The sequence below is a fragment of the Denticeps clupeoides genome, unplaced genomic scaffold (assembly GCF_900700375.1).
Source record: "Denticeps clupeoides unplaced genomic scaffold, fDenClu1.1, whole genome shotgun sequence".
Taxonomy (NCBI): Eukaryota; Metazoa; Chordata; class Actinopteri; order Clupeiformes; family Denticipitidae; genus Denticeps; species Denticeps clupeoides.
The window spans coordinates 340,822-361,310 of NW_021630004.1; the positions used below are offsets into that span (position 1 = coordinate 340,822).

The 20,489-nt window shown below is 42.4% G+C and overlaps 2 protein-coding genes across 6 annotated transcripts in view; both read right to left on the reverse strand.

Moving 5' to 3' along the window:
- Positions 1-385: 385 nt before the first annotated feature.
- On the reverse strand, positions 386-11,215 carry LOC114780054 (protein kinase C and casein kinase substrate in neurons protein 2-like). The gene is made up of 10 exons (XM_028967560.1): positions 11,097-11,215; positions 4,746-4,814; positions 4,514-4,670; positions 3,059-3,294; positions 2,601-2,759; positions 2,242-2,417; positions 1,592-1,712; positions 1,391-1,461; positions 1,225-1,304; positions 386-822 (listed from the first exon to the last, which is right to left on the reverse strand). Exons 2-10 carry the CDS (start codon positions 4,812-4,814, stop codon positions 710-712), a joined length of 1,182 nt encoding a protein of 393 aa, XP_028823393.1. The 5' UTR covers positions 11,097-11,215; the 3' UTR covers positions 386-709.
- A 1,890-nt stretch (positions 11,216-13,105) lies between these two features.
- The window catches only part of LOC114780053 (SH3 and multiple ankyrin repeat domains protein 1-like), a 66,702-nt gene continuing 59,318 nt past the window's right edge, over positions 13,106-20,489 (reverse strand). For 4 of the 5 annotated variants that reach the window (XM_028967555.1, XM_028967556.1, XM_028967554.1 and 1 more), the window contains 3 exons: positions 17,321-20,408; positions 14,843-15,805; positions 13,106-14,347 (listed from right to left, as the gene is read on the reverse strand). In XM_028967555.1, the coding sequence (XP_028823388.1) occupies positions 14,266-14,347; positions 14,843-15,805; positions 17,321-20,408 (4,133 nt within the window). In that variant the 3' untranslated portion in view covers positions 13,106-14,265. Of the gene's footprint in view, positions 14,348-14,842; positions 15,806-16,533; positions 16,664-17,320; positions 20,409-20,489 lie in introns of those variants that run through there. The other variant, XM_028967557.1, reaches the window with a different exon arrangement.

Below are 20,489 nucleotides of genomic sequence, written 5' to 3' on the forward strand. Positions count from 1 at the left end.
CCCGCCGCCTCCACTGATGGTACTGTTGTGGCTCCGAGGACGTAGCCCTTGGAGGGGGGGCTCTGTCAGGATTGACTGCAGCTGTGCTAATCACCGGTGGCCAATCCTGACGGCGCATATAACCCCTAGATTTCCGCCCCTTCGAAAGGGACGACATTTTCGTGGACTCTCTGCACGAACTTGACCTGGTTTTGTTTCAAGTGTATTTTGAGTTCTGGCAATCGCCACACGCCTACGGGTTTGTTTACGTTCTTCATTAAGTTAAATCGTTTTCAGCCACCGCGCCATTCTTTATTTGTGTTTATTGTTTATTTAATAATAAAAAAAACCCTTCCCAGAATGTCAGACCTCTGCGCTTCCTTCCCCTGTAAGTCCGTAGACGTGACAGTATCATTTCATTTATTCCAAAGGTGGACAAAGAACAAGGATTTTCGGGAGTTTGAAATAGGACACTTGACTGGGTGGTAAGAATAAAAATATCTATTATGTCACATGGCTTAATTATTAAAAACACATCTTAATTAGATGTATGTACCATATAGGCCAGATAAGATTACCCCACATATAAAATTACCTTCCCTTTTTCAAACCTAACTAGTAAAAGACTACATAATTATTCAGCTTTTTACAGTATACAGCATGATCAGTGTAATCTTCATAAGGCATAAATATTTTTTTATAGTGAACAGATCTGCTCTACACCTGGTGGTCACTGCACCACCTCTACATAACTGGCCGGATAGAAGCCTTCTTTGCCACCCTCCTTCAATCCACGGCACCATCCTTGTTCATCTTCATCTTCAATTTTCAGAAACTGCTCTCCTGGGGAGGTTCAATTGACACAAATCAGGGTATGCTGGCATGTTCAAATATGTAGTGTATTTATAGGCTTTCATTGTAATTCTGAAAACATTCAGCACTTTTGTGTTATATTACACCATTTGGTTGAGGAGAATATCTCTTAATCTGTATTGTATGATTATGGCTAAGGAAGCAGACTTGTGACCGGAAGATTGCACTCATGGCAACCCACATGGGTGTTGGGTAAGCTTTGTAAAAGTTGTTGTCCATTTAAAAATTCTACTGCATGTTTGATATCAGGAGGTTTTGATTTCAAGAACCCCAAGATGGACTCCCAAAATGTTAGCCCCAAAATATGAATACACATTAGTGTATTGTAAAGGATCAGTTTGACAGGTTCTGTGCAAAACTTTCAGGTCATACCTTCTTTAAATGAGAGTTCATCGGCTTCATCCCCAACATAATTGTAGAGAGCACGCACTTTAACCCCTCCTATAATCACTCTAAGAGATGGGAAAACTTCAAAATGTCAGAAACAGATAACCCCTGCCCGCCAAAGATTAGCCTCCAAAGGCATAAAAAAACTTACATTCTTTCATCCAGACTTTTTTGTGATGGCTTTTTTCCACGTTTCAACTTGCACAATGGTGGAACCCATTCCTGACAAAGCATATGTTTATCAGACACCCTTATCCAGTGCAAATTACAATCAGTAGTGACACTCAGAGTTGACCCTCAAAAATGAAGAACACCAAATCACTGAATAAATGGATGTGTGGAAGGACAGAACCTCTAATCTGGGCCAATCAGTGGGCATTCCAGGGCCATGAAAATTCTTCCACCATCGCAGATCCTCTTGCTCATTGATGGACAAGAGTGCATGGTGGAGCTCAGTGTATACAGCCTTGACACTGATAGTTACAAAACACACAAAATGTAAAGTCTTTACAATAGTTACAATATTGCATGCACAGTAAAGGATAGACAGGAAGGATGTTGCAGATGAAACAGATCAAAAGGCATACTATATATACACACACACACACACACACAGACTACAGGCCAAAAGTTTGGACACACCTTCATATTCAACGTGTTTCCTTTATTTTCATGACCATTTACGTTGGTAGATTCTCACTGAAGGCATTAAAACTATGAATGAACACATGTGGAGTTCTGTACTTAACAAAAAAAGGTGAAATAAGTGAAAACATGTTTTATATTCTAGTTTCTTTGCTCTGATTACTGCTTTGCACACTCTTGGCATTCTCTCGATGAGCTTCAAGAGGTCGTCACCTGAAATGCAGTCTTGAAGGAGTTCCCAGAGGTGTTTAATAAATGTTGGTGTTGTTAAGTACATAACTCCACATGTGTTCATTCATAGCCTGTACTGTGTGTGTGTGTGTGTGTGTGTGTGTATGTGTATATATATGTACACACCTCTCATTGTTGGTGATGTCCAAATGACGATGTATTGACAAAAAAGCCTGTTTGAGAAAGCTGATACGTTTCCGCTCCTCCTCCTGTGATTGCTCAAAAATGGCCTCCATTTCCTGCATGTAGCAGGGAATGTAGGAGGAAACGTCTTCTAGAACCTTCTGATAATGTGCACAAGACTGAGAACAAAGATTCATGATTTTGAACAAAGAATCCATTCAAGAGCGAGTCTAATAGACATATTATCAGTTATGTCACAAAGAGGTTGCATAGATTTCACTAAAGAGCACTAAATAAAAAATTGTAATGAACATGTATGCCATCAACATATAATACATTAGATTTATCCTACAAGGACTCACATTGTCCCTGTCATGGCTGGCTTTCTCTCTGGCCTGCTGGATCTTGCTAAGTTTCTTACTGCTGGGGTTGACACTGTCCCTTGTTGCTTGTATCTCATGCTCCATTGCAGCCTGATATCTCTGGTAGGCCTTGTAATATGCCATACGACTTTTCTCTAGCTGCAGAAAGCCAGGTCCATAAACGAAAGATAAAGACATTGTGATGTTATTCTTTTTGTACATGTACATGTTCTGTAAATGTACAAAAGCAACAGCCACTTAATCTGACCATTTACAAGAAGTCATTTTAAAGAATCATATCTTATTATTTCACACAACAAATAAAAGTTAATATTATGAGACATAAATATACCAAAGTAAAAGTAAATTTCACACTTGTGGGACTAATAAAGGTCTTGTCTTATCTCATATTCTAATTTAGAATAAGGGAACAGTTTCTGCCCTTATTTCTTTTATACCTTCTTTATTTTTTTTGACCAGGGTTTTTGAGCCTGTTCAAAGCTGGTTTTGAAGTCATGTGACTCACGGAAGCCACAAAACATCTTGCGTTGGAAAGTGTTCTTCTGCCAGATTTGCAGTCGCTCTCCATCCTCAGAAAGAAGAGACTGAGATATGGAGGAATGCAGAACAGAAAGACGCTCAGCCGAGAGAAAGAAACACTGCCAGGCCTGCATGAGGGAACCATAGAGTGTTCCTGAGGACGGAGAGACAGAGAGATAGTAATAATCGTAATAATATGTGGCACTATTCAAAATGAGTGATTTAAGCGGAGAGGATTACATGTCTAAACTATAGATATATGCTGTGAAATAGTTACTGTAATTAATGTTAATTATTAGATCAGAAATTGCTGTAAGTCAGTGGTTCTCAAATGTATTCCATCACTCCACAGTTTGGACAAGGAGACATTATGATGATTACAATTTTTGTGTTGGCCAGTTAGATTTTGAGGCTTTTATGGCTTGACAAATACCCTAAATTCTTAATTCTTAAACTGTCATATTTTATGCCAAGAGTCTCTGAAATTATTGCTGTGTTTAAACATGCTTAAATATACAGCTCATGTCCTCACTTGCTGTGTGCTTTCCTGTAGTATTGACCATGTCTGACAGTGTAAACTAGTTCATTATGACCAAGATATACACATATACCCACTCTATACATACAGTACTGTACATACTGTACTGCATGTAAAATCTAAAATCAAAAATATATCTTCTATGTATATACCGACATGTTTTTTATTTTATTCTAGGACTATTTATTTGCTTATTTGTACAGTGAAATTTTATATTATACAGTTGCTATTGTCTTTTGCTGCTCTTATCTTGTACTGTCCACTTCCTGTGTGACAATGTAAATTTCCCACTTGTGGGACTAATAAATCTTATATTATTTTATTTTATCTTATCTTATCTTATCTTATCTTATCTTATCTTATCTTATCTTATCTTATCTTATCTTATCTTATCTTATCTTATATGAATGTTTAGGAAGCTCAGAAACACAGACCATTTTGAAAACCTGACCAGACACACTTTCCAGGTTTTATAAAGAGGAGAAAGAGGACATCTGATCACACATGTTAATGGACACACATAATTCCTGGATCTCAGGTGGTTTCTGACATACTAACAAATACTTTTAGTGTCAATGCTTGGCAGTTAAACAAATTTAGTTCAAAACAATCAGAATTGCTTGGGTTAGTAATTGCCACTGGTGGCTCTAATTTTTAAGGGTGATGGTTAAACACAGAGGACACATTTAACTGTGTCGCCGTGTGTTGTACTGTGTCTGCTTGGTTTGTTTAGTGTGGCTGCTAACAACCAATTAAATATCAAACATTTTTTAAATAATCTTATTTTGCTGTTTCAAAATGTCTTGTAAGTGTAGTAGATGACAACCACACTCACTTGTGTCAGTAATGGCCTTCCACTTATTGCTCCATAGACTGAGCTGTTGAGCATACAGTTTCTCAACGTGTGCTCGCTCCTGGAAACAGGCTGCAACATCATTGCACGTCTTGAAGGAGTCTTGAGTTCGCTGCACTGTACGCTCATAATTACCTGGCTATGGAAGATAACGTCAGATCACAATCAGTACCCTTCATCCACCACGACATTTAAATCTCCTCCTTACACTCACCATCCAGAAACTTTGCTTGCTTGTGTCCTCAGGAGGGTGTCTGGGGGCTTCAAGCTTCTTGGGATTCATCTGTGACACAGCAATTCAGAGTACAGGCAGGGTCATGGCTGCCAGATCGCATCCCAGGATATATAATGCTCTACTTATTGAAATGCCCGGCATCATCTGGCAGTGAAATCCAACAAGTTCAAAATGCTGCCACAGGAATTCTAACTCAAAAGAGAAAATTTTAACACACCACACCAATTCTGTCTTCCCTGTAACTGTACAATTTTGCATAGACTATAAAATTCTGATACAGTGTCAGAAAAATCTTTTTAGTCATCTACCATATCCACTCAGTCCCAGCCACATGAGTTTAATCTAGATCCTGGTTCCTGGTAATGACCTGCTGATGAGACATACCAGCATGAAATGTACCACAGGGTCACCACAGCCACAAACACCATAAAGGCTGAAGCAAGAGGAGTCTTCAGATGGACCAAAAGTACTAAAATATTATATTATTAACTTCCTGGGTGTACACATGACAGACAACCTCTCCTGGAACCTCAACACCACCTCCACCACCAAGAAAGCCGAGCAACGTCATACAGCTGAAGAAGGACAACTTCCCTCTTCCCATTTTCACATCATTCTTCTGGGGGAACATTGAGATGTTCTCTGCTGCAACATCACTGTCTGGTACAGGAACTGCACTGTCACTGAGCAGAAGGCCCTGCAGTGGATAGTGAAGAGCAGCAGAGCCCATCATCGGGGTTCCACTTCCACCCATCTATACATGCCCTTTTCTCCCTGCTACCATCTGGCAGATGGTTCTGCAGAATCAAAACTGTAACTGCCAGACACTTCAAGAGCGTCTTCCCCCAAGCAGTCAGAGCTCTCAATGCACTGCAAAGGCCAAAACACTGTTAGACCCCCAATCAGTACACAATGCACTACAATTTTGCACACCAGGCTATGCAGTATTACACACGTCATTAGACACATGAGAATTTGACAGAAATAATATTTGATGGGAAGACTGCATGGTCTATTGAGACTACATTCAATAGTTTACCAATGATAATGGTAACCCTGATTATGCATCTGCATGTTTGATTTGGTAGCGGTTTGGTAATTATTACAAAATTATTATCGCATTTGTGGGGTATGCTGATGGTATGTAATCAAGTTTCATTATAAGGACAGAAAACAGAGGTAAACAGAGAACGGGAGAGGAGGACCTTACACTATCTTTCAGGGTCTTGCACTGAGTGTTGCCAGATTGGTGTTGTCAAATATCTCCTAAAAAGGAATTAATTGAACTTTACTCAAAAATAACATACGGGTCATTCCATGTCAGATGGTCTCATCTCATTTCAGGTCTCATTGTCACAGTTTTTGACAAACCTGCTGATTCAAAACACATGACTCACTTATGAAGCTGAAATTGGGTGTGGATCAATATTGAGTGGGATTTAAGTGAACAAAGTCTTAATGTTTTGGGGGGACTATGATTTTGACAGGCGATATTGACCTTACTGTAAGCTACAGAGAAATGGTTCTCATATTGGGGCACTGGACACGCAGAGGACACATTTTGTCATGTGCTGTGCTGTGTATTACAATGACAATCACTTCACTTTCACTAAATATTGTTTTAAAGCTATTCTCCAAATCTATGGTGGGAACAAACAATAAACTATGCCCATATGAATAATTACTATGTAATGACTATGTAAAAACAATTTGTTTTCAAAGTGGATCAACTTTTTACTAAATCAAGCTCACAAAGTGAGTCAAGAAAAATAGATCTTTGGTTTGAGAGTTGTTGCAAAGTTATCATTACCTATGTAATATTCTGGATCCCCAGTCCACCAGGTTGAGCCATCTTGTTTGCCATTGTTTTAATCATAAATTCACTCATGTGTTTCCACAGTGAGACACTGGCAACAAAAAGTCACTGAGATAGAAGTGAGAAGTTTGCTATCCCAGCTGACTTGGTGACATGTTGGGATGAACTATCCACCATCCAGGAAACAATACATATTGAGTTTATTGGCCAATGCATTTTTCATTTTTCACCTGGCCCAATCTGCCCCCTCATTGGTCCCAGCTGGGCTAGGGTTTTTAGGTTCAGTGCAAGATGATCTTACCTTTGCTTTCTTCTCTGACCTTCTCTTACATGCTTTTACTTACTATATATATTATCTATGTGTGGTCTGTCTCTATCCACCCCTCTACCCTGCCTCCTTGCAGGAAAGATGGTCTCTTGTGCTCTTCAGCCCCCAATGCACCAGCTGACAGCCATGTAAATCTGAAGGGTTGGCCTGTAGTGGCCAACCCTTCAGATTTACATGGCTGTCAGCAGAACCAGCTTCACTGGGTGTGGGAAAAAGGAAGAGTTCACCAGGCTGCCTGTCCACACCCAACAATGACACGTCTTATTCCACAAGGATCCTGTCCTCGCCACCACCTTGGGTGGTTCTATTCTGTGCAGTTTTCCAGTTCTCTTCTTTTTATGTATGTATTTATTTATTTATTTCCCACCAACAAGAAGGGAACATTGAAAAAAAAAGGAAAAATAATCAATCAATTCACTTTTATGCTAATGACTACCAGATCTACATGCCCCTTAAATACAGGAACATGCTCTGTACAGCCATTACTTAAATGCCTTAAAGTGGTGGTTTTTGGCAGTCTCACACCAGTAAGGTGTATTTAGATTCTTTAGCCCAGTATGATAAGACAATTGCCACAAATTTGGGGGTCAAACTACATTTACATTTACAGCATTTATCAGACGCCCTTGTCCAGAGCGACTTACAATCAGTTACAGGGACAGTCTCCCTGGAGCAACTTAGGGTTAAGTGTCTTGCTCAGGGACACAATGGTAGTAAGTGGGACTCGAACCCAGGTCTTCTGGTTCATAGGCGAGTGTGTTACCCACTAGGCTACTACCACCCTCTAGATGCTGAACTTAAGCTTGATAGTCAAATTAAAGCAGTTGTTAAATCAAACCTCTTCCAACTGAGACAGCTGGCCCATTGCTTCCTTTGAGACAGTAATACACGCCTTGGTTACCACCTGGCTGGATTACTGCAATGCACTTTATATAGGGGTCAGTGCTTCTTCTATCATGCATCTCCAGAGGGTGCAAACTGGTGCATATTTTAATCTGGCACTCAGACATTTGAACACATTACCCTCTATTTCAGCTTCATTACACTATCTGTCCATGTCATTTAGAATTCATAAAAAAAATGTAAATTCCATCCTTTCTCTATGAGCTGCTCCAGCCTTTTCCACCCATGCAGTCCCTCAGGTCAGCCGATCAGCTGCTCCTTAGTGTAACCAGGACTCAGCACAAATTTAAAGGAGATTGTGCTTTTTCTGTAGCAGCGATCTCCTTCTAGAGATTTGACAGGCCTCTTCTCTGTCAGTTTTTGAATCCCATTTGAAAACCCATCTGGCCTTTGACACCTTATGAGATATTTAGATTTCATCTTTATTTATTTTTTTTTATGTCTCAATCAGTTTGTTTTATTAATCATTCACTTTATCTGGAAGTCCACAAGATAAAATTAACTTCAGAAAATCACATCATGCCCACAACCCTCTCATCATAAACAATTCAGCGGTGGAGATTGTAAAGAGCACCAAGTTCCTGGGTGTGCACATCACTGAGGAACTTACGTGGACAGGGGTCAAGAAAGCTCAGCAGAGACTACATTTACTGCGGAGGCTGAAACAGACAAGCCTTCCCCCCACCCATCCACACCATATTCTACAGAGGCACCGTCGAGAGCCTCCTCTGGTACGGCAACTGCAACACTTCTGACCACAAGAGCCTACAAAGGAGAGTGAAGACAGCTGGGAACAAGAGGCACAAGAGGCTTACAGAAAGGAGGAAGAAGAAGGCAATGCTGGGGTAAGCTGCTGGAAGAGGTTGGAGGGAGGGCCCACCTCTCCGCATGCAGGTCATGGACACACCTCCCCTCTGCCTGGCCACTCCCCAAAAGTTCCACTGCAGAGAGTCCACCCCTCCCAGCTACCACCAGTACCAGCTCCCAAAGAAGCACAATGCCGTCATCCGGTGTAGCATTGGAGCTGTCACCCACGCTCCCTGCAGTGAAGAGCCCGGTCCACTGCAGGTTCGGACGAGCATGCCCAACAGCACCAAGGATCTGTCCGCGGGTGTGTTCCCCGAGAGGAGGGTCTCCCAAAGGGACGCTGGGGGAGATAATGAAGAGACACTGTGTTTTGTCAGTCCTTATGTATATTCATATGCATATGTTGTGTTGCACTGGATAGGCCAATCAGGGAGAGGGCTGGCGAGGCCTCTGAATCCCAAGTTAGGGCCCGCAGGGAGAGGGCCCGCTCCTCAATTAGATGAGCCCGTGTTGTTCCCAGCCATTTTCCTTTGCTTCTTGGATGTCTTGTGTGTGTCATCATTCTGTGAGTTCACTATTTAGACACCTCTAATGAAGTGGAAAGCCAGGAAATGTCTTCTCAAAACTTTACAAATACTGAAACATGTCTACACTGCCATATGCACTCTAGTGCTCCCCTTCCTCCAGTATTATTGCTTTGCACCCCAGTGGTATGCCCAGTGGTAAGTTGGGGAGCATTTAAGTAATATTAATTAAACAATAAACTGCTGTTTCCATTTGTTGATTAAGACTATGAATTCTGATGCATTTGTCATCCTATTAAAGAAAGTAAAATTAAAACATCAGTCAGTGTGGGTTTATTTCTATGTTGCATGTTGCGTTGATCTGTCTCGCCTTTTAACACGATGCTCTATATACCTGAACACACCCAGAAAAGCACTCCCGCTTAGTGCTGGTAAATAATGTTCTTGTGCACAAAATAGAGAATCTGTCAAACACACTACTACAACTGGGGATTGTGTGGGGAAGGAGGCACAGAAACCGGACATCATGGCACAAAAGGGATTGTGGGAGTTGTGCCGTTAAGTGGCGGCTACCCTCTCTTATGGAACCTCGGTCAACCAATCCGGATTGAGCCCAGCTGTGATCGAGCAAGACTCCCTAATCAGGTACACCGGCATACATACATTCACTACTTGAAATAGTTACAGTTAAGGTCAGAACGATTAGCCTCCTTAATGAAATCCCTCCATATCCCTTAATATTTGACAAGCAAAATCATCATCGTGGAGGACTTACAGTCCAAGAAAAACTCCATTGCTAAAATGATGAAATTGAATCATGGTTCTATATCTAAGCATCTAACTTCAGAGATGTTGCTTTTGATTAAAGAAGTAAGAGAGAGGCCTTCAACCCCAGAAACACAGTTCCAAATGTTCCCCTCCAAATTACTTCCTGCAGAGGTTGAGGAAAGCCCATTTTCCACCACTCTTGAGAGCATTCTAAACAGCTGGTTTGGCAAATGCATGGAATTGGACTTCAAGACCCTACAGCGGATAGTGAGGACAGCTGAGAAGATCATTACTTATTTTTAGTGCTGTCTGTCTTGTGTTTTCATGATTTTTTATTTTTGTTCTGTCTCTCAATGTTCAAATAAAACTACTGTTTAAATTATGATTCATTTTTTGAAAGACCCGGTGTCCCTGGGTGACTGCTGGTACTGACTGCTGGTACTGAGTGGTACTGGAAATCAGACTGCATGTGGGAATCAGCCATGTGACAGTGTGTGGCTGTCTACCTCAAGCTACTGGAGGAATATGCTACTTGGTGTGCATTCTACTTTCGGCCAATCACAAAATGAGCTAGTATGCATAGAAAACTCTAACTCTATACATGCTTCAGTGGGGATATTTCTCACTGCTACACACAGAAAAAGCTTTATTGCGCAACAAGGAGAACACATTTAGCAACTGTAAGTGTGCAGCTTCTGTCATTCTTAAGATAAAAGAACTAAAGAGATATTAGACATGTCTACTGTAGTCACAGCTACAGTAATGAAGTACACAACTTGTCCTGCTCACAGAGGAACTGGACAAACAATACTCTGGACACATGCATGCATTTACTGTATTTATGCTGAGGTTGAGAATTTCAATTCTATGTCTGGAATCTGATATTGGATCCTATAAGCCCATCCCTTCTCCCACCTGTCCCCACCAGTTACATTCCGTCATGGAAGACAGGGCCAGCCCAAAATAAACTATTTTGAAAGGTCATGCTCGTTTCTCTGCTACAAAATATTCCATTGCATTTTTTCTCAATCTGCTTAATATTGTTCCCCTGAAGACAAACACCAACACAACACACATACAGTATAACGAAAAACACACTTATACGTCCAAGCTCAAATTTTGTATAAATGATCCATTACCAGATAAAAACAACTGTGATGGAGGAACTGAGATGATGAGATTACCTTTCTTTCTCTGGTAACAGTTACTCTCAGCTAGGTCTTTGCTTTTCCTCTGCAGTCCTCTCATCTCCCTTCTGCTCTTCCTTCTGCTCGGCTCCCTTGGTGTCGAGTCATGACATCACTTGCACGTGGCTCTTCTTCATTTACACACAAGCTCATCACATCATACCCATGGTCACATGATGGTTTCACAGATATTTTCTAACAATAGAACAATTTAATTTTGGAACTTTTTTTGGGAAGCGGTAATGTTGTGGAGAATTAAGACTGCAAAAATAAAGTAAAAATAATTTTTTAGTCTACACGTCTTATTGCCAGGTAGCTGTTGCACATGCTTGTAGATGTTTTTGACCTGTTCAGTCGTTAGTGGGAATAAGAGCCTTATCTTTGTTGGGCATGCATTGTTGGCTTGGTGTGCAGCCACTGCATGGCCCTACAGTTTACTGTTTAAAAGGTGACAGTTATATGCAAAAGGTAACAGATATGTAGAAAGGGGTAGGAAGCAAATATATGAAATAATTAAAAAGATGACAATGATAAACAATAGTAAAAAGACTAAACATGTTTTATAAATGTGCATCTTAGCTCAGTCTCAGGTTTTTTCTGACAGGAAACTGAGAAGTCAAGTGCGAAGGTTTGCACACACAAAATAAAAGGATTTTAAAAATCAAGGTCCCAAAAATAATACAGGTTTTTCGGGAATGAAATGTTTCTCATATTTTATATCTACAACAAACCACAACGCAGGATGCAGGTTCAGATGGACAGAGCAGACAACATGATGAATTTAATTGTCACTAATAAAGTGATAGTTTATATGTTACTTCAGTATTTTCAGCATTCTCTAGGGGGGGGACTGTCCCAGTGTGACAATCACTTCACTTTACTTTAACTACTGACTGTAAGTCACTCTGGATAAGGGCTTCGGATAAAGGCTGTAAATGTAAAAAAATGCAATGCTTTCCATTACAATTTCAAAGTAATTTTTAGAGCTCAGCAGCTTATGGAATCTAAATGGAGCAATAATAAAAATTTTGACAAAAAGGACATGAAACTACAAAATATACAATATTTTTCACCTGTTATTATTTCACCGGTCACACAGCTCTTCTGAAGTTAGTGACGTGGCTCTCCCTGTGTTGCTGTTCATTTCAGTTTATCTATCTGTGTGTTATTTCTGTTCATGATAGTCCCTGTGTGTTTTTTCTTAGGCACTTATGCCTCATCCTTGGCATGACAGAATAAGTGGCTTATAAAGGTAAATAACTGTTCGATGATATGCAGAAATGAAGATACGTGCTTTAAATTTAAGATGATGGGATACTGGGCACAGAGTGGGGCTAACCCATGAATGTTTTCCCACAGAAATCACCCTTCCTGCATTCACACCCACCGCCAGTTTAGAGACCCATGATGTGACAGGGAGAGCATTTGAATTCCATGCACACAAAGCCAGAGCCTGGGAGGTGTGAGGCCACACACTGTCTGCCATGAAATTGTGTAGCCCTTAAAGTACATTTTAAACCCTTCACAAGTATTCTGTAGAGGTTGACCTAACTGTACATTTTGGATCACTGTTGTGCTGAAAGAGTGCTCTTCAATGAAGTGACTGTTCCATTCACACTTTTATTATTTCACATGAATTCATGATATCATCCCATGGATACAAAATTTGTCCAGTGCCTTTCAAATGAACTCTGATTTTAACTGACCTGAGAGATGCCTGTGGCTCCATGGTCTTCACAGATACATTTTCCGTTCTGGTTTGCTATGTAGCTCACTGTTACTTCACAACCGCTGTCTACATTCTACAGGGCAGGCAGGAATCAGTCTTGGGTTCATTCGTTAACCAAGGGGACAATATATTTTTCACTTGGGTGATACAGGTGGCCGAAATCCATTATATGTGCTAGAGTTTATGTATCATAAAAGCAGTCAATTCAGAATGTATAATACTGGTTCGTTAGATTGTCAATAAAACATCATGCAGATGACGTCAAAAGAGACACGTAGTTGGTTTAGCATTTATTCAAATAGCTCAAGAATAACTCTGTATGGCATTATCTGTCATTAAAACCATAGAAACTCTTATTATTTATCTTATCTCTGTATACACAGGTTCATAGTGTATGTTGATATACAATTTAATTTAGATATTTGACTATGTTCTTAAATTTTCTTTTTTAAATGAAAGTATAGGTGCTTTCTACATAAATGATTCTGAATCCCTGGTAAGTTTTGTGTGTGTGTATGTGTGTGTGTGTGTGTGTGTGCATGCATGTGCATTTCTGAATGGGTTTCATAGAACACCTTTGTGTAGAAAGCACCTCAGGTAAAAACTAAAGGGCAAGTATTCAGGCTATCTGGAAGACAAATTTAATTTCGGAGCTTTAAATACATTTACGTACATAATAATCTATCAATAAAATATCAACTATAAATATGCAAATTAGTGAAAATTTATATTTTTTTATATATATATATATATATATACATATATATTCCTCATCAGCTCTACCATAGTCCTTTTTTATATTTAAGCAAATATCAGCATATATCGGTAATACTTTTGGCCCTTTGCATGTGGCCACAGCACACCAACACCACCATCTCAACATAGTGTATTATTATACCACAGTTACCTGTTAATATTTATTTATTGATATTGTGAAATGTCATGTTAATCTCTGATCCATGTGGTGGGATGATATTTAAAGAGACGCATCAGAAGGCCAATATCCCTTCCAGTTTTCCTCTCAAATAATTAAAACGTCAGGGGCAGGGTATAATGACAAATCATGAGAATAGTGGTGCTGGTAACATCATTACATAGTCCCACAAAGACACAATATGGTTCTTTAATACAACTGTTTTGTGTGCTGTTGTGACTGAAGATTTTCTCCCTTAGATGACTGCATGATTTGGTGACATTTTTTCAACACATTGGCAAATGTGAAAGTATTCTTTTGTATTTGTCACCATTTACATAGTGAACCCTGAAAGAAAAAAATATGTATTTGTCCCATCTCCTTTCTGGTTCCAGGATGCATTTTTGTTGTCCAGTTTTCTCAGCATTTTTTTTCAAATGAAATTCCTTTCCATTAGTCCTTTCTATTGTCCTTTTCTTGACCACACTCTCTCCACCCCCTCTCTTCCCCTGTCTGTCTCTGTTTCAGTTTTGAGTCCCCTCAGCTTTCATTCTGTCATTCTGTCCTTCAGAGGAAACAGTGGAGACAGAAAGAGGAGAGGAGAGCCTAGGAGAGAGTCCAAACCATGCGGTAAGACAGAGGGAGCAAGAATAAACAAGTGCTCTGGGAAAAAGGCATCTATAGACAATATGCTCTATAGATGGATAAACTAATATATGTAGTTAGAAATGGACATACACTCACTGTTAACTGATAAAGAACATATTTAAATGAACTCAACTTGTTGCATCAGGCCAAGGAGCAACCAGCTAAAAACCAAGCAAATATTAGTTTTGGTGTGTGTAGATATTTAAGGTAGCATCTTTACTTTTGACTCTATCACATTCAAATCCATGAAAAGTATATGTAAACTTCTAACCACAACTGTAGAGGAATAATGGTAAATTATTGACTGAGATTTGCAAAAAAAATGTTCACAGAGTAATGAAAATGGGTCATGCTATGTTTCAGACAAAAGAAAAAAGAGAAGTAGAGATTCTTGTTCTTCTGAAAACAGCCCTACACTCAACTCTCCTGAATTCTCTGCTTGTCTGGCCTCACCTGTTGGTAAGTGAACGGAGCGCACGCTCAATGTTCATCCGATGGCCTACTCTGCTCACGCCCAGATCCAGGAAGTCCTCCTTTGTCAGAGAGGGAAGGTGTGAGCCATCAATCTCATTGTCCAAGAAGCGTTCCCGGTGCTCCCCCAGGTTCAAGTAGGTTAGCCAATCAGCAACGTCATACTTGCTCCAGAAAGGAAGGGCTTTTGTGGCAAAAGGTCTGGTTGATGGAGGTAGGGTGAAAGGTGGATAGTTCACACAAGAAGGGGAGGAGCCTCCAGACAGGAACTGTGTTGGTGAGAAGCAGTGTGATACCATCAGGGGGTTACTTGCTGTGGCATGGGAGGGGGAGAAGAGAGGTGGGGGCGTGCTGGGAAAGAAGGAGTCAGTAAGTGGAAGAGAGTGGGCTGGCGGGGTGAGTGGAGACTGCAGCTCAAAAGGCGCGTTGTACAGTGCTGAGCTGGGGAAGACGGGCAGAGACGATGGCCGAGGGGGGCCGGGCTGAGGCCGATCTGTGCAGGAGATCAGAGGGCTAGGGGCTCTGCGCCTCACAGCGTGAGAGTGGTGGTTCTCAGACTGATGAACTTCAGTAGCCCGGTACTTAGAGCGATGTTTTGGAGAAGTGGTATATGGGGAGTAGGATGGAGAAAGAGGGGGATGACAATGGCTGAGAGGGGAGGCTGGGAGAGGTAGAGCAGGTGGGCATGTCCAGTCTGAAGGGGAAGACTGGGTTGGGCTGGATGGGGATGGGAAACTGGCTAAGGGGTTTGGGGTCAGCGTTGGTGATAAACTGCAACTGAGTGAGGGGAGTATGGACGTGGGCAGTGCTGATGGTAGAGTTGGGGAGAGGGGCAAGGTTGGGGAAAGTTCCCTCTGTAGCAACTGTGGGGCAGAAATGGGCAAAGGAGAGGAGGTGCTAGCAGAAGGAGAAATCAAGGTGGAAATGGAAGGGTCTTCTAGGAATCTGTTTGAAGACAGAACACAAGAGTGCAATCAATATTTGCATACTGCGACTGCAAATGGGGATTTTCCAAAAAAAAATTACATTTGTTGCATGGACCTTGTTAGAAAAACTCCCTCGGCTAGAACATGTGGGGCCATATTTTCCTGTCGTTAAATAGTTTATGGGGCATGTTAACAAATGTCTTAATCACTAGTTGAATAAAATAGAATCTACATGTCTGTGTTGTTAGCAGCTGTCTGATGCCGACATCATATTAGCTTAAACCCCAGCGTAGGGAAAGAAGGGGAACAGAAGAGTGGAAGCAGTTGAATGCTGTGCTACATGATATATTTATGTTAATTGAAAGAAAATATTCCGAATTGAAGTAGGGTGTGTGGGAACAGGCACCTGCAATTTTACACATCTTTCTCCCAGCAAGAAGACTGGCTGAGTTCTTGCTGTCTAAAAATAACTATCAAGCACTCCCTTCTCATTCGTATCTTCAATGCTGTCACATTAGTGAACATTCCCCACACACTGCGTCTTGCATGGGGAAATACAGCCCATAATGTCTTTCATTAATGGGCAAGCTCAGTCTACCATTGATAACCTGTTCTGCAAATGCAAATCCCAATGAGTACTTTTATACTTTAATGACAAATGTTTTCGGATAAGACAGGCATGATAGAATTTCTTACCACTGCTATTTGTACATTTGAAAAAATGGTATCCAGTTTTATAACACTTACAGCACGTAACTCCGGTTACTCTGGTATCCATGCACGATGTGCCTCTGTGATGCTTTGAAAACTCTGCCTACATCTGTTCGTTGGTGTGGTACAACCACAAATTCTTCTCCCTGGAAAAGCAGTCTCATCTCTGAAAGAATGAATTACGCTGCTTAACAGCTTAGTTTTCACTCTAAAGTAAAATTCATTGCATTCTTGGATGGATTTGCCATTGCACCTGATATTCTGAGCTTGCCCTTTGTTTTATAAATGCTTAGAGACATACTGAAAGTATTTATTTCTGTAGGAATATATATTGTGAAATTCACATATGATATAGTCATTTTCCTATAGTAAAGGGAATACATTCTGACCTTGTGCACCTATTGCAAGTCCAATGGTTAATAAAAAAAAATGAAGTAGAGCTGAATATGCTGTGACATTATTTTGCACTGAGAGACAGACTGTGGTGGTGTGTTGCCATGGCAATGCATGATTGCAGAGAGCTAGCATTCACAGAGCTTGCGCAATGCCCATGGCTTGCCACTGTGTGGTGATTCTTGGCTTTGATTATGTGGCGCTGATGGGTGGGCAGAGCTTAAAAGGGGCAATGAAGGATTAATATTACTATAATGATGGCACGAAGAGACAAGGAGCCTGAATACAGGTATACAGTTTTTTGTATAACATCACAGCCATGACAATCATGAATAAACATCAGCAGTGAGCTGGTAATGCATGACATTTGAGTGGCCTGTGGGTGAAGCATTTTGAAGCAGAGCACTTGAGAGTAGATGTGTTCACTCACCTGACTGTAGCGTGCTCCCTCTGGTCCTGCCATCCTCCAATCTGTTGGAGCTTGTTGCTCAGCTCACTAATGATGCTGGCCTTCACACTGGAAAGCGGGGAACTCAGTCTGTAATCCAAAAACAACGGCCCTTTAATGGCTCCAGGCTCACACCCCAGCCCTTCATCTTCATCTTCTTTCTGCTTCGGAGTGTGCTGGAGGAAAGGGGCAGCGCTTGTCTGACGCTGAAGCAGCGGGACTGGCCTGCCACTCTGATTGGTCCATCTATGCGTGCCATTGTTGTGTATTCTGAAAGCCATAGAAGAATCCAGAGACACCCGTCTATCTGTCTGTGATCCCTCTTTAACTTGACCTAGTCCTCCACTTTCTACACTCTCTCTCCTCCTTCCTCTATCACCTTCCCTCATTCCTAGGACGTCCAGGGGATGGACCTTGCTGCCCTCCGATTCTCCCATCCCACAATCCACCACAGCATGCTGCCACTTTCTTCCACCTTGCCTTGGTGCTTGAGGGTGTTGATTGCTTGGGGCTATGGTACCAGCAGCAGTGGTTGTGGAAACGGCATAAAGGGCGGGACTAGTTGTCATTGTAGAGTATGTGACAGTTGTCAGGGAGCCGTTGCCACAGTCCTGACCCTGACTCGCCGTGTAGAATAACGGCAGAGGGCGGTGGAGGGACTGAGAACCGGCAGAAGGAGGGGCGGGGGGAGGACGTACAGAGTGTTTGAGGGTAGATGGGGAGGTGGTAGGTGGGAAGCTCTGTGGGGAGGGGAGGCACGGTGACAGAGCCAACTGGGTGAGGTTTGCAACCTCACTGTCATATGACGTTAAGCTGGAGGCCGCTGAGTCCCCTGCCTGGGGAATATGTGGTGAATGGGGGGTGACAGCAGCACTATTGGGGAAGGGCTCTATGTTGCTACCCTGACCAGATCTTCTTAATGTATGTGGAGTGTAGGTGTTTGATGTGATCTGTGGTGTTGCAGCTTGGCTCAAGTGATGGAGAAGAGGCTGACTTGGGGAGTTTGATGTGGTCGAAGGGAGAGTTATGTTAGAGGCAGGTATTTTAGGGCAGAGTTGGGGTGGAGGAATTAGTGGGGAAGGAGGGAAGAGAAAAGGATGAACAATTGCGGATGGCTGGTGTGACAGCTGCTGCTCTTCAATTGTCACACTTGACTGCTGTTGTGACTGTAGCTGTAGCTCATCCTGCTGCTGAATGTGTTGGTTGTGCAGGTCCTTCTGCTGTGGTTGCTGAAGATGCTGCTGCTGTTGTGTGTAAGTGGGAGATCCTTGGAGACCATGGTCACTCCCGTTGGCAAACTGCAATGGAGGTGGCAGTGGGTCTGAAAACACAAACTCATCATCCACATCCACAGAGGGCGCTGGAGGGGGTAACACCATAAGTCCCACATCTGTTTCCACCACATCCTTCCTCCTACCTGATGCATCAAGTTCTTGTGCAGACAGAGTGGAGATGGTGGCAGCTTGAGTCCTTGCATATCCCAAGGAGTTTGCAGTATCTTCACTCTCCATGCATAGGAGTGATTGCCGTCGAGAAGATGGCTGCTGATTAGTCTGAGGTGGTTTCTGAACACATGAAGACATGCTTTTCAGCATGACCTCACCCCTCTCATGTTCGTGCTGCCAGTCCCACTGGTACTGATCATGGTACTGATTGTGATCTTGGGTTTGATATTGATTCTGATATTGGTTGTGGTATTGACTTTGATATTGTACATCCTCCTGTCTGTCTTCAGTGAACCGCACTCGCAGACCCTCCCTAGCCTCTTTTTCTAACTCTCCTGCCCTGGACCCTGTTCCAACCACAATTCCAGTCTGTTGAAGCAATCGAGAAGACTCAGGGCCACTGGGAATCATTGTTGACTGAGAAGGTCCTGCTATGTAGACAGAACCAGGAGGCTGATAGATGAAGGGGGTGGGTGGATTGTGTGGACTGGTCATGGAAACTGTTGAAGGAAACACCCCTGAACTGGACATCTGCCTGCCAAAGTGTCGTTCTTCACGGCATGTCCTCCGGTCATCCTTGAGGGCACGTTCACGTGCGGCTAGAGCCAATCCCAGTGGAGATGCTGGATCTAGAACCTTTCCTGTTAATGGATGAATGAAAGTGGTTGCCTGTGCATGTCTATGAGTGTGAGGTGAAGCATATTGGGGAAGGCCAAATGCTGGAGGCATACTAAGCCCCTGATCATTCAAGGAGTCACCAGCAAATAGGCCCTCATCTATTGATTTAGATGAACGCAGGCGGGGAGAGGTTCTCTCGGTTTGGTTTGTGGCAGTCTCATCAAGGACGTCTTCTTCTGATGAGTAGAAGAAGGAGGCACTCTTTCGACCGGAATCTCGGAAGCGTTTACGCTCTCTTTTTGTTGAGCTCATTACATCTCCCCCTGGTGGTCCAACATGGTCCTTCTGATCTTGGGCAAGAGGAACTGGCATAGAAGGTGGTGAAGGTCTGCTTACTGAAGGATTTATGGATTCTGATTCCTTATCCTGGTCTAATTCAGCAGGGGGCTCAGCATCAATGCTGCTACCTTGGCTAGAACGTCCACTACTGCTGGTGGAGGGTGCTTTGACAATAATGGTGGGTATGGGGATTGAGCTCTTATCCATAACCCGGGACTGTGTCTGCATTTGACTGCGAAGAGGAACACCTCCGTCCTCCACTTTGGGTTGTTTGAGCAACGGGCCCTTCCCCCCCCCTCTTCGTCCTGCTGCCTTGGCGATGGCCTGCTTGGGTGCTGCAGAAGTAATGTTAGAAGGAGGTGTAGCATTGCTGTATCCCCGTCGAAGAACGCCCATTTTGGCTCCTCCTTTGCGAATAGCATCAGCAGAATCTCGACGGGAGCCTGCTCGACTGACTGGAGGGGCCATGCCTGTCTGAGCGTGAGTCAAGAAGTGTGCCGGAGGGCCACTGTGAATTGGTTCGGGTCTCCTACCCCCAGATGATAAGGGGGGTTCGGGTGCTGAAGTGTCTGGGGGTGGGGGAATATCCTCTGGACCAGGCACTGAAAGGCTTCGAGACAGCTTCATGGTGGGAGGATGGAGCGACCCTCTTTCTTCATCTGCCACCCCTGACATTTCAGAGAAATAAACACATTAGAAATAAGAAATGTTACAGTGCATTCCTTTTAATGGCCTTGACACTAACTCTT